Below are 12,895 nucleotides of genomic sequence, written 5' to 3'. Positions count from 1 at the left end.
ACATAACATAAGCTCTCAGGCCCAACGGTCACCCTTGTGGCTGTCCTGTGGCTTTCAGTCCACCCAACGTGGACACCTTGAAAAGAAGAAGAAGACTATAGTCAGGGTAAGAAATGATGAATAAATGCAGCGTTCTGTGGTGGACACTGGACAATCATCACACATTCACTGAGCGCCAATGTGAGTGTCTCTACCTTAAGTTCACTTTTGGATTAGCGATGTCCTATAAATAAAAGTTGGAAGAAAAAACCACTGACGTAGTAAATGGTAGTATCACTAGTATGCAAAGTGCAAACCGCGATATTTTCAATCAAACAAAAATACATGACAGTAAAGCCGCGATATTTCATACCTACTCAAATTATATGATGTTAGAGCCGTGATATTTCAGAAAAAAGGATAACGTTTCCCAACTAGCTGAGTAGGGACCATGCCGGATCAGGATGCCGCCATGGTGGCATGGTCCAAGGCCCAAGCAGAGAGTATTTTAGACTCTCCCTTGAGTTTATTTTTGAGTCCCATAAAGTAGACCAGTAAAGTATCGTGAGTACCACCATACCAGCATTATCATACCGTAAAATAAAATGGGGTTACTTTGACTGGCGGGGTAACTTTGACCACTTTTCGTTTTTTTAACAAAGACCCCCAAAACTCAAAAAATATTTGACATAGAAAAATTTTGTCAATGGCCATCAAAGGCCTAATACTGATATTTTGTGACGTTTCATTGTTGCTGACGCGTAGTGAAGTGTTTTGAGAGTCATGTGAAGGCAACAGAACTTACGTAACGCATACGGTTCTTTTTTTATAGCTTTTCATTTCTCGATGCGTCCTTAAAGTGTCGGAATATACCGCGTTTACCCTACCCCCTCCAACTTTTTTTATTTTTTGGTAAAATAACTCCAGGTTTTGATGCATTGTAGTAAAACTCTTCTAGTTACATATGCAATTTTATTTATGTTTCAGACTCTACAGAGTCTTATTCTTATATATGGTAATTTTAACTTAATTTCCAAACCGGCCTATGTTACCCCGTCACGGCTGCCATTAGGTGGTTACATTTTGCCCATTTTGGGGCAGTGCCTCCCATTTGCAAACTATGACACTTTCCTAAAATCTGTCTTTTGTATATGTAAGTAATGTAACTAGAAGAGTTCTACTACAATGCACCACAACCTGGAGTTATTTGGAGTTATTTTACTAAAAAATAAAATTGATTTTACCACCCGGTCAAAGAAACCCCAAGTCCAAGAGCTGGGGTAACAAAGACCATCACTTTTTTTTAAATTACATCAAAACTTTGAGAGGCCGGAGCCAGCAATTTATGGTGTGTAAAGCTAGAGTATAGACCTGTATTTTGCATGTTTCAATTTAAGTTTAACTTATCTAGTTAAAAAATGGCATCATTTAAAAAAAAAAGTGGTCAAAATTACCCCATTTTACGGTACATAAGAAATTGGTTTAAATCTTGAGTAAATGGGGAAATTAAAAATGAACTTAAAAAATCTATGGTTTGCCACTATGCGTTGGTGCTGCAAGATTTCAGAAGCAAGTAGAAAAATTCCCATCCTGCTGATGATTGCAACTGATTTCCAGACAAGCTTCACTGCATCCTTATCCATTTGGCCTACCGGAAAGGCGGCTGAAACCTTACTGTGTGGCGTGTGCGCTAGCGGCTAGCAGTCTTTCAGATTTGCAGTAATTTATAAATCTGAAAGTAATTTCTAAAAGGCAATAATTTCAATCCAAGTGCTTTGGCAAGATCTTCAGAAGGCTTAAATTTTGCTGCTGATGCGTTGCCAAATATCTTTTGGATATTCACCCAATTTTTGCACCCTGAGCAACTGGCAGCTACCACTCCTGGCACTCTATTCTATTTGGTTACCATCCTAAGAAAATAAGGACACTATAATGCAAATTGCAATTTGCAAGCAACTGTGGCTCAACTCTTGTATAGTGGCCCAGGCTCCCAAGTCCCAGCTACCTAACTAACTGCCTTGTATTTTGGTTAAAATTTTACAATTTAATAGACCAAATCCTGATGCTGTCTCCACTTTATTACTTCAAAACCCATGGTGCACATCTTCAAACAACTGCTGGAACTAGCCACCTTCTAAGAAGAGAATGAAAATATAAGTCAGGACAGACTGTGCCTACTGTGTGTAAATTCCGTGCTAATATGTAAATATTAGGAATGACACCATGCACTATGCATATTGAAAATTTTGCTGTTATGGCAATGGCTAACAAGTCTTTCTTGATTGGAATTTTCATACTTTTTAATAAAATTTCATGGCTCAAATGGGACTAATTTTTTTCATATATTTGGAGTCTTGCAGACCAATCATACAGTTTTATTGACAATTGGATAGTAGATAATTCAACTAGCAGGAATCTTATGGTTCCAAGAATGGCGGTCAAGCTCTAGTCATAGCTCAAATTTGAGATAGATTCCATGCCAGCTTCCTTTTAGGTGCAAAAAGTAGATATACCTCCCTGACCTGAATGTGGATTTAAACTGGACTCATTTTATTACTAATGTTTTTTGTCTGTAAAATAATCCATGTTATCCAAATAATCCACCTTTTTGCCTTAATGCAGGTCAGTTGAGGAAACTGTCACTAAGCAGTAGTCAATATGAATGATGACCACAGTGTTTTTGTGAGTCCACTGGGTACTCGGTATGCATCACCTGAAATGTCTTATAACTTTAGTGACAAGAAAAAATTCACAACATGGAGAAGATTGTGGGTGTGGCTAGCTAGAGCACAAATGGTGAGTCAATTTTCTGCATTATTTTTGTATTACTACTGTTTTAAAACAAAATATATGTTAGAAAATATTGTAGTGAATTACGGTACAGTATTGCTAATTTTGTGAAGAAATGTTGATGGATACAAGGTTTTTAAAGTACACAGACATGACAAGAATTCCCTTCAGGGCTCTTTGGGACTTATTCAAGGTATTGCTTGCATATAATTGCATATCTTCTCTGATTTCTCATCTATTAAATCATTTAATTTTGTCAGTTGGTTTTTGTGAATTGAATCCATTCTAACTAAGAACTTTGACATATTTTTATTTTTTTATTTACAGCTATTTTGCAGTATATCAGGTAAATTCTTGTGAATATTTCTGAATATTTTTAGATTTATCTTGTTTAGTGTTGATTTAGTCACTTTAGTGTTAATGCTCTTTCCCAAGTATTATTGTCTCTAGTTTTTCTATTGTGTTTCCTAGTTCAATATTGTTTTAACTAGCTTTACTTTCCTATTGCATATTTATCATTTTACTGATGTATTTATTATTCAAAGGAACTGGGCTTACCAGTGACTGCAGAGCAGGTTCTGGAGATGGAAGGACAAATAGATAATATAGACTATGCTGCGGCAGCTGCAGCTGAGAGTCAGACTCGTCACGACGTCATGGCCCACATCAGAGTTTTTGCAGCTTCCTGCCCTCTTGCAGCTCCCATCATCCATCTTGGTGCAACCAGCTGTTATGTTGGTGATAACACGGTACGTTTGGGTAGTATATGTTGGTGACAATACGGTAGGTTTGGGTATATGTGGGTGACAATATGGTAGGTTTGGGTATATGTTGGTGACAATATGGTAGGTTTGGGTATATGTTGGTGACAATATGGTACATTAGGGTATATGTTGGTGACAAAATGGTACGTTTGGGTACTTTGGTGACAACAGGGTATGTTTGGGTACATTGGTGGCAATCTGGTTTGATGTTGATGACAATACAGTCTGTATCATTCATATAAAAACATTATATATAAATATAGCTTTTCCAGCATTTATTAGGTCAATGTACTTTCATGATTCTTAACATGGAGGAATATTCACTGCAAGTTGAGGTCACAAACCTGCAAATCACTGCTCCAATTTTGCTTTGCTTAATGGCCCGGTCATCTTGCCAACTCTGACCATAAACTAGCACACAGAGCTGGGATCAAATCCACAACTCTCTGCTCCAATCTTGGTACTCTGAAACGTTAACCACTGGGCCACCCTGCCCCATGAGTTTGATGTTGGTGAATACATGGTACATTTTATTCATGTTTCAATGTTAGTGACAACACAGTGTCTCATTCAGAAGTTGATGATGTTCAACATAATTTTATAATTCCATTAAACTCTAGAATACAATCTTACAATTAAAATAATTTTCATAAAACTTAATTCATTCCAGAAAAAGAGAAATTGTGAAATATGACCAATATAGTTTATTTTTGATAGAATATCTTAGCTCAGTTTTTTGTACTTTCACTTAATAAAACATATAATTTCTAAAAATGTCCAATGTATAATTATAATATAAAAGTAAAATATTTTAATTTTGTGCACTGTTTGTAGGACTTGCTGTGCATTAGGGACGGACTAGACCTGCTGCTACCAAAGCTGGCACGCGTCATCTCGAGACTCAGCAAGTTTGCCTTGCAATACAAAGACCTGCCAACACTTGGCTACACCCACATGCAGTGAGTCACTGCTTAATTAGAGAATAATCCTACGTTTTTATTTAATATATTATTTGAAATTAACCAGGAAGTAAAATAATCATATCTGTATCTGGCTACTTGCAGCAATTGATAGTTTGTTTGTTTTTTTATTTATTACCTATATTATATGAAATTTACCAGGAAGTAAAATAAGCATAGTATCTGTATTTGCAGTGTACTTGCAGTGATTGACAGTGCATTTGTGAATGCGTCACCAAGTTTTATTGGTGATGGAACCAATACAAACAAAATGTTTGAAATTCATGCAAAGAGGCTTGATGTCTACTCATATTATAGTGTATTTTTGATGGTTATGTGTTGCATTTGGGTATGTGGAACCATATTAGCTTATAAAGTCCTGCTTACTGAAGGAGTATGAAATTTCATAATCAGGCTAATTTGACCTCAGTTTTTGCTAGATACCAGTAGCTGCAGCTTAAAGGTCTGCCAATTTGTAATGAAGAAATATTTTAAAATTGTATGTGATTTAATGTGGAAAAAATAGGATTTTGTGTCAGCTGAATAGTGAGAAAAAGCTGCTATACTGATTAAATATTAGCTGTATCTAATCTTACAGTACCAATTTTTTGCTTTTTATCACCGTTTTGTAGCATTTTATATAAATTCTGGATATTGTTGTGGTATTTTTGAGGCTAAAACGAAGAGATGTGAATATTTGTTACATTCTTGCACTGGAGTTATCATTTTTGTCTGAAACACATGTATAATTTTTGTCATTTTAACTGATTGTAAAATTATTGCTTTCCCAAATATTGCTAGATATTAAGGATGACCAGATTTATAATGAGGTTTTAAAGATATTTTTTGTTATGCATTAAGATAATGTGATGGTTGACACTAATTTATTTTTCCTATTGAAGAAATGTCATTGAAATAATATTATTTTAACAATCTTTATTTGCCTTTGACTTGAATAAATCACAATCACACTCATTATGATAATCACTTCACTAAGCGACCAACAATGAATGCTAGGCTGTCAAGGCTGTAACGATAGCATGCTCTGTATACCGTATACAATGTCAAGCCAAGAGATACCCTGATACCGGTATTACACTTGCATGTATTCATCTTAATGGTAAGTATTCATCCATGTTAGTGTACTTGATGCCCTGCAATAATGAATGGGAAAGAATTGGAGGAAGGATTAAACCTAAAATTAAGATCTTATTTTACAATTGGTAAATATATTTTAATTTAAAAGTTGCAAAATAGTTCCACATTCTTCATAATAGTAAAATGTAAATCCTATCTTTTATGTAAAATGCGGTTTTGAAGGGGTTGTTATTCAAGTGGGATATATAAACTTTATTAACGTGATTAGGAATGACAGGATTGGGATTCCAAAATTGCATTTATAATTGAGTGGGGAACACCTCTTGGCTAACCTGAATATTTGAATTAGGTTTGAATATTTGAATATATTCCTTCAAACTGTTAATTAGGTTAGAATATTTGAATATATTCAAACCTAATATATATTTGAATATATTTAAACCTAATATTTGAATAACGACCTGAAGTTGATTATTTTTCAGACCTGCGCAGGTGACGACAGTAGGCAAGCGCGCATGTCTGTGGCTGCAGGACCTTCTCATGGACGAGCTCTCCATCAGGAGGCTGAGGGAGGACCTGCGCTTCAGGGGCGTCAAGGGCACCACCGGCACCCAGGCGTCATTCATGCAGCTCTTCCAGGGTGTGCAAGATTATGGGTAGTTAGTATGTTAGGCTTCATATGGTAATTTGTTGCTTTATATTTTGATGTTATTATTCAAAGGTCACGTTCATTTTTTGTTATTATTAATTATCTCATGCTTGATAAGTCTTCTCATGCTGTGACATTAATAATAACAATTTAATGATTAAATTATTATGTAAACAATATAAATAATAAAATGATAAATTTTAACAAAATTAAACATTATTATGATTAATAGAATTTAAGAATTATTACAATTTAAAACTAATAATAACTAACTAATTGATAATAAGTATTCTCATTCTAAATAATTCTCTGACAATTTGCCAGGTGACAGCGATAAGGTAAAGCGTCTGGACGCGCGGGTGGCGCAGCTGGCAGGCTTCGAGGCCGTGTTTGCTGTGACGGGCCAGACCTACACCAGGAAGCTGGATGTGCTGCTGCTCAACGCTCTTGCTGCCCTCGGTGCCAGCGTCCACAAGGTGTCTTGAAATATGGCTTCTATTATGGTTCAAGGCATTGTTCCGTAAGGAAGGGGTATGGCTTCATTTATGGTTTAAGGCATTGTTCTGTAAGGGGGGATATGGCTTCATTTATGGTTTAAGGCTCTGTTCAGTAAGGAGGGGATATGGCTTCATTTGTGGTTTGAGGCATTGTTCCTTGAGGAGGGGATATGGCTTCTGTTATGGTTTAAGGCATTGTTTCTTGAGGAAGGGATATGGCTTCATTTATGGTTTAAGGCATTGTCCCGTGTATAAAATGGGGTGGGATATGGCTTCATTTATGGTGCCAGGCATTGTTCTGTTTATTATTTGCACTAATAAAATATCCTTTTTTAATAAAGTCTCCAACCTAACATCCCACCCTCCCACCACACCCTCTCCCCCTCACTCTCTACCCTGACCTTGCACCATCATATTCTGCCCTCATTTTCTTCCCTCATCCTTTTATCCTCACCTCCTACTCTTTCTCACATCCCACTCTCACTTTCCCCCCTCCTACCGCACCCTCACTTTTTACCCTCCCACCACACCCCTCTTTCTGCCCTCACCTTGTACCCTCACATCCCACCCCAACCTTCTACCCCAATCTACCCTCACCTTGTACCCTCAGATGTGCTCAGACCTGCGGCTGCTGGCGCACCTAAAGGAGGTGGAGGAGCCCTTTGAGGCACACCAGGTTGGGTCTTCAGCGATGGCCTACAAGAGGAACCCTATGCGCAGTGAGCGCTGCTGTGCCCTCAGCCGCTACCTCATGGGGCTGCCCTCTAATGCACTGCACACTCACAGCACGCAGTGGATGGAGCGAACACTGGACGACAGTGCAAATAGGTCATAATTTATTCAATTGCCATCTAAATGAATGCATAATATTTTAGTTTTTTCCCCCAATGCGACAAATAAATGAATTACGCCATCATTTACACCCTTACTCTGACTCTTCTTGAATAAATTACAAGTGAATTGCAAAGTTAATTCCGCGTAAGAACTTGTAATAATTATCTACACCTTCCTCCAGACGGTTAGTGCTGTCCGAAGGGATGCTGTGTGCTGACGGTCTGCTGCTGACGTTGCAGAACATCACCGAGGGCTTGGTGGTGTACCCTGCGGTGATCAGCAAGCACCTTGCTGACGAGCTGCCATTCATGGCCACCGAGAACATCCTCATGGCGGCCGTCAGCGCTGGTGGCGATCGTCAGGTGAGTCATATGGCTGACGAGCTGCCATTCATGGCCACCGAGAACATAACATGGCATAACGATGTCGGCGCTGAAGTGTAGGCCTGATGTGGCCTATCGCCGATTCTTACTTTTCGTGACTTGTTTACAGAAGATCTAAAATCGTGTTATTTGACCGGATCTTTTCAGGACTGACGATAGTTTGAAATATCTACGGTACTAGACTTCAACCGGGTTCGATATGGTGCGAGGCATTTCAAATCTGAACATATCTTTTTCCCATAGCTTTGCCTAGTCTGTTCTTGAACGCATTCATACTCGGATCGCCAACGACGTAATCGGAGAGGCTGTTCCACATAACATAACATCTAGGCCACTGGTCGCCCTACTCAGAGCAAGAGAATATGACCAGTGAAGGACACATCTCAAGATGAGCGGTGGACGCCACGCACAGAGACACTGCAATTGCACGCGCAGCCAATGTGTGAAAAGACACCGCGAGCCAGGAGAGAACGCTCGTTGGGGTCCGCCCCGGTTAGGAGCGAGGACCACTACGAACGATTCCAACCAAAATCACACGAGTTTCCACACACACGCAACCAACGCGGCCGTCAATACTGGTGGCCTCCGATTTTTTATTAATTTTTGTTTGCCAATCACTGGTAGCTTTTAAAGCTAAACCCACCAATCAGAGACTAGAAATCAGCCGCTGTCTGTACTTAGGCTGCTATGAGGGCTTAGGCCGTTACGTGTACATTGGGCGCTATGTGTACATAGGCCGCTACCTATGTACTTAGGCCTGTACTATATGTACTTAGGCTGCTGCCTGTACTTAGGCCGCAGCCTGTACTTAGGCTGCTGCCTGTACTTGCGCCGCTGCCTGTACTTAGGCCGCTACGTGTAATTAGGCCGTTACGTGTACATTAACAGCTACGTGTACTTAGGTCGCTACGTGTACTTAGGTCGCTACATGTACACAAGCGAGTTTTCACAGCACTGCCCCTTTGCAGGAATGTCACGAGGAGCTGCGACGACTCAGCCAGGCTGCAGGCGACGTCGTCAAGAAGGAGGGACGCGACAACGACCTCGTCAGGAGGGTGAAGGAGTCCCACGTCTTCCTCAGCCTCGCCCTTCCCATTGACGACCTCGTCCAGCCCTCCAGCTTCGTCGGACGAGCTCCCCAGCAGGTCAGGAATTATTGTTATTTTTTTAAGCCTGTAGCAGGCAAGACCTATTATTTGGATAATTTGAAAATTTATTCTTTGCTCCGAAAGTGTTTTTTTAATATTTTTTACTCGTTATACATGATCCTTTAACGGGCGACTTATTTATCCTTATACTTATTTATTTACATTAAGCTTACTTAAGCTTATTTAATCTATTAGGCTTACTTATTTGAGCCTTATAAGCTTATTTCAGGGTTATGAAACGAAATAATTGTCACTTATTCCATCAATGCTACTTCTTGTTAATTTTTTCCAGTTATTCCACGAATTTCTACTTCGTACATATGTACTTAAATTTATTTAATGATTTGATGATAACTTTATTTTCACATTTATTTGAGTGTTTTTGCTACAGGTGCCTCTATTATCATTTCTGCTATCATTTCTACTTCGTGCATACGTAATAAAATTTATTTAATGAAAACATTATTATCACATTTATTTGGGTTTTCTGCCACAGGTGCTTCTATTATCATTTCTGCTATCATTTCTACTTCGTACATGTGTACTTATTTGATTAATTTATTTATTTAATGATAGCATTATTGTCACATTTATTTGTTTTTTCTGCTGCAGGTGCAGGAGTTCGTGAAGGACGAGGTGGCGCCGGTGCTGGCGCGCTACGAAGGGCAGCTCGAGGGCGAGGTCGCTCTTAAAATATGAGGCCTTATTGTATTTATCAACAATTATTTATTATCAACTCGGGTATTAATTTGGTCAGTGGAATGTGTTGTTAATAAAGATGGAATTCTTCCATAAATGAAATTGATCTTTTTTAATAAAACAGTGAATATGTTTTTTGAAAAATTTATCCTTATATTTTTATAGAGATGAAGATCTTACAGAAATTGATCCGCTTATCTTGTTAATAAAGATGCATTCCTTCACAAATGAAACTTTCTACTTATCTTGTTAATAAAGTTGAAAACTCACGAACTGAAAATTATTTTATTTATCTTGTTAATAACAATATAAACGTTACCGAATTTCCCTCTATCTTGTTATGATAGAACTTTCTTAAAATGAAACCTTCCCGAACTTTCCTCACAACTCTCATAAATTTAACCTCGTATGTTGTTATTACACAAACAAGCCTTACTAGTTTAAGACTATTGCGGAAAATAATGTAATTACGAGTTTACTTTTTTCTTGCCCGTTATGCATTTATTTGCTAATGCTTACTTAATTCTGCATTAATGACTTGTCTTATCACGAAAATATCGCACTGAATGATAGGAGATAAATATGAGCGCCTGGTCGCCGTATTCCTTTTGAATGAAAAACTTGAAGAAATAATAGCGGTTTCAACGTTATTAGGCCGTAGGCCTGTCGCCGATTCTTAACATCGCAGAACATTTACAGCATTTTGAGGTTTCGAACTCGCAACGCACTGCTACAATTCTGCTGCGCTTAACCGCCCGGCCTCCTTGCCGATTCTGACCAGAAACTGGCGCACAGAGCTGGGATCGAACCCGCGCCTCATTGCTCCAACCTTGGTACTCTGAACTTTAACCACTGGGCCACCCTGCCACAACTTTTTAAATAAATTCTATTTTTGCCATTGTTTGGGCCATGTGACCCAGTCTGACTCTGCAAGAGGGCGTATTATTGGTTTATTGCTACGTCCGCTCTCTGCTTGTTCTATAGGTGAATAAGTGAATGCATTTATTTTTTTAGTGTAGAAACAAAATCTCGAATCTTGAAATCGAAATTATTATGCTTGGCTGTTCTCTGCTGGACTCGGACTCAAATTATCTTTAATTTTTTGTTCACTTTCATTTTCTGTACCAGCTATTTTGATAAAAATTTGCGTCCTGATAAACTTTCTGCGTCTCCGTGTATCATCTTTTGACGTCATAGATTCTTCATCATAAGTATCTTAATTGTTAAGCAAGGTCCCCCTATTTAATACATTTTTTTGTAGAGTGGGAATGTTCGGTAAATCTACGGGATTTGGAACGATGTTTTCGAAAACTTGATGATGAGAGTTCAAACAAAAAGTGCAGGTGATGAATATTTTTATGAATTTTTCCGGTTATTGGAAATATATTGAAAAAGTATTAATTTTAAAATAAATAATTTATTCATCAGTTGAACCTTGTCATGAGCATCCTATTGACACTCTAAGAATATCAACTACCAAGAATTGATAATATTAATTAATATTAATAAATAGAGCTCGGTAAATAATAAGATATAGAGCGTTAATTACTCATAAAATTTATCCCCGTGCGATGAGTAAATTTGCAAACTGCCTATATATTTTTAATAAATTCTATTTAACTTCTATTACCTATTTAAATGAAAACCGCCTGCAAGGTGTAACAATGTAATTGTGTTGTTGGGGTATTATTTTCTCGAAAAATTATTTTATTGAATTCGTTATACTTAGAAGCGGAAAATTGTTCAGTGTGTGATAGCCTTATTTTGCTTTTTGAGTTAGGTCTTCGTGTTGAAATTAATCTCTACTATACAATAGGTCGAATAGGCACGCTGTCGCTTACTGGAAACCTGCATTTCCGGAAAATTCTTGGAGTCCGATACCCAGACAATACTTCGAAAAAAAAGTTAGTTGACGAGTGTAAAAACGGGTTAGTAAATAAGACAATAAGAGTGGGACAATAAATTAATAATAAGAGTGGGGCAATAATTGCGGAGAGATTGATTATAAAAGAAAGAGAAGATAAAAATAATTGGGGAGAGATTGAATATAAAAGAAAGAGGTAAAGAAAAGATTGTAGGGAGAGAGGAAGAGCAAGTGAGAGAGGGAGAGAGCCTAACACGCGCGTACGTACAACCTCGCAAGCAGTCGTTGACTGGCCGTTGTCTCAGTCGCAACCGCGACGGCGACGGGGTACGATGTTGCCAGAGTGAGCGCGTGTGAACACGAAATGAACATGAATGATTCGTGATCTCTTCCCAGTGAAAATATTCTAGTGGGAACCATATTTCTAAGTTATTTCCAGGTCAAAGAAAACCGGCTACGAGTGTGTACAGTGTCATTAATGTAAACCCCATTAATTGAAGTCAGTGATATCAATGTTCTGTTTCTTATTTAAAATGTTGACAGTTAATGATACCCTTTCGGTAACGATCGTGACAGCTTGAGAAAAGGAAAAAAATTAATAAGATATGGCAAAATTTTTGGTGGAAAACAAAAATTCATTTGCTATCTTCATCAAATTTTTACGTGACTAGTGCGAACAGCATAGAATGCAAAGTAAGCAAGTAAGGTGGTAAAGATGATAGTTTTAATATCAAAACAGACTTTGTATTCCAAACCAGCGTTATGTGAGCCCCAGGTATATTAAAAAAAAACTAGAAAAAATTATAATCACCATCGATGATCATTGGTAAGCTAATGAACCTTCTGAAACCAATGCTTCATCGTGTACTTTATCTTGCACGAAACGTTTTGTGGCTACGACGTGTAATTGTCTTGAAGATAACTGCTCACTTCATCAGCGGTATGAGTGATTTCTTACATTTCTAAGGATAAGCAGACTAATATAGAAACATCTTAGCCATTAATTATGTCATATACCAAATTTTCATTACGGCAAAATTTTAGATGGCGTTCACTGATAGATTTCATTGCTGTGTCCATGTGTTGAAACTGATGCTCAAAATGTTATGTTGCACACGCTCTACATTAAACTGAACTGTATTCGAAAGTTATAATCATATAATTTATAAAAACTTGATCTAAAATATAACTGATCAAAGAATGATTATGATCGAAGTGCTGCATAATTCAA

At 37.8% G+C, this 12,895-nt stretch overlaps 1 protein-coding gene across 2 annotated transcripts; it reads left to right on the top strand.

Moving 5' to 3' along the window:
- Positions 1-2,602: 2,602 nt before the first annotated feature.
- LOC108671896 (adenylosuccinate lyase) lies at positions 2,603-9,934 on the top strand. Of its 2 annotated transcripts, XM_018159493.2 has the most exons (10): positions 2,603-2,775; positions 3,315-3,507; positions 3,542-3,552; positions 4,368-4,492; positions 6,073-6,230; positions 6,564-6,715; positions 7,347-7,564; positions 7,752-7,932; positions 8,922-9,098; positions 9,714-9,934. In XM_018159493.2, exons 1-10 carry the CDS (start codon positions 2,638-2,640, stop codon positions 9,798-9,800), a joined length of 1,440 nt encoding a protein of 479 aa, XP_018014982.1. In that variant the 5' UTR covers positions 2,603-2,637; the 3' UTR covers positions 9,801-9,934. The 2 variants fall into 2 exon arrangements, with proteins under 2 accessions (XP_018014982.1, XP_018014981.1); XM_018159492.2 differs by lacking the exon at positions 3,542-3,552 and having other exon boundaries at positions 3,315-3,518.
- Positions 9,935-12,895: the final 2,961 nt, after the last annotated feature.

The sequence above is a fragment of the Hyalella azteca genome, unplaced genomic scaffold (genome assembly GCF_000764305.2).
Source record: "Hyalella azteca isolate HAZT.00-mixed unplaced genomic scaffold, Hazt_2.0.2 contig1215, whole genome shotgun sequence".
NCBI lineage: Eukaryota > Metazoa > Arthropoda > Malacostraca > Amphipoda > Hyalellidae > Hyalella > Hyalella azteca.
Note: the sequence above shows the minus strand (reverse complement) of the source record. Positions and strands in the feature narration are given on the sequence as shown.

What these genes read in the sequence shown, in the direction of transcription:
- LOC108671896 (XM_018159493.2), top strand. Translation starts at nt 2,638, where the DNA reads ATGAATGATGACCACAGTGTTTTTGTGAGTCCACTGGGTACTCGGTAT. An exon ending in CTTGGCTACACCCACATGCA is followed by an intron (nt 4,493 to 6,072) that starts GTGAGTCACTGC and finishes ATTATTTTTCAG; the next exon opens with ACCTGCGCAGGTGACGACAG. An exon ending in TCGGTGCCAGCGTCCACAAG is followed by an intron (nt 6,716 to 7,346) that starts GTGTCTTGAAAT and finishes TTGTACCCTCAG; the next exon opens with ATGTGCTCAGACCTGCGGCT.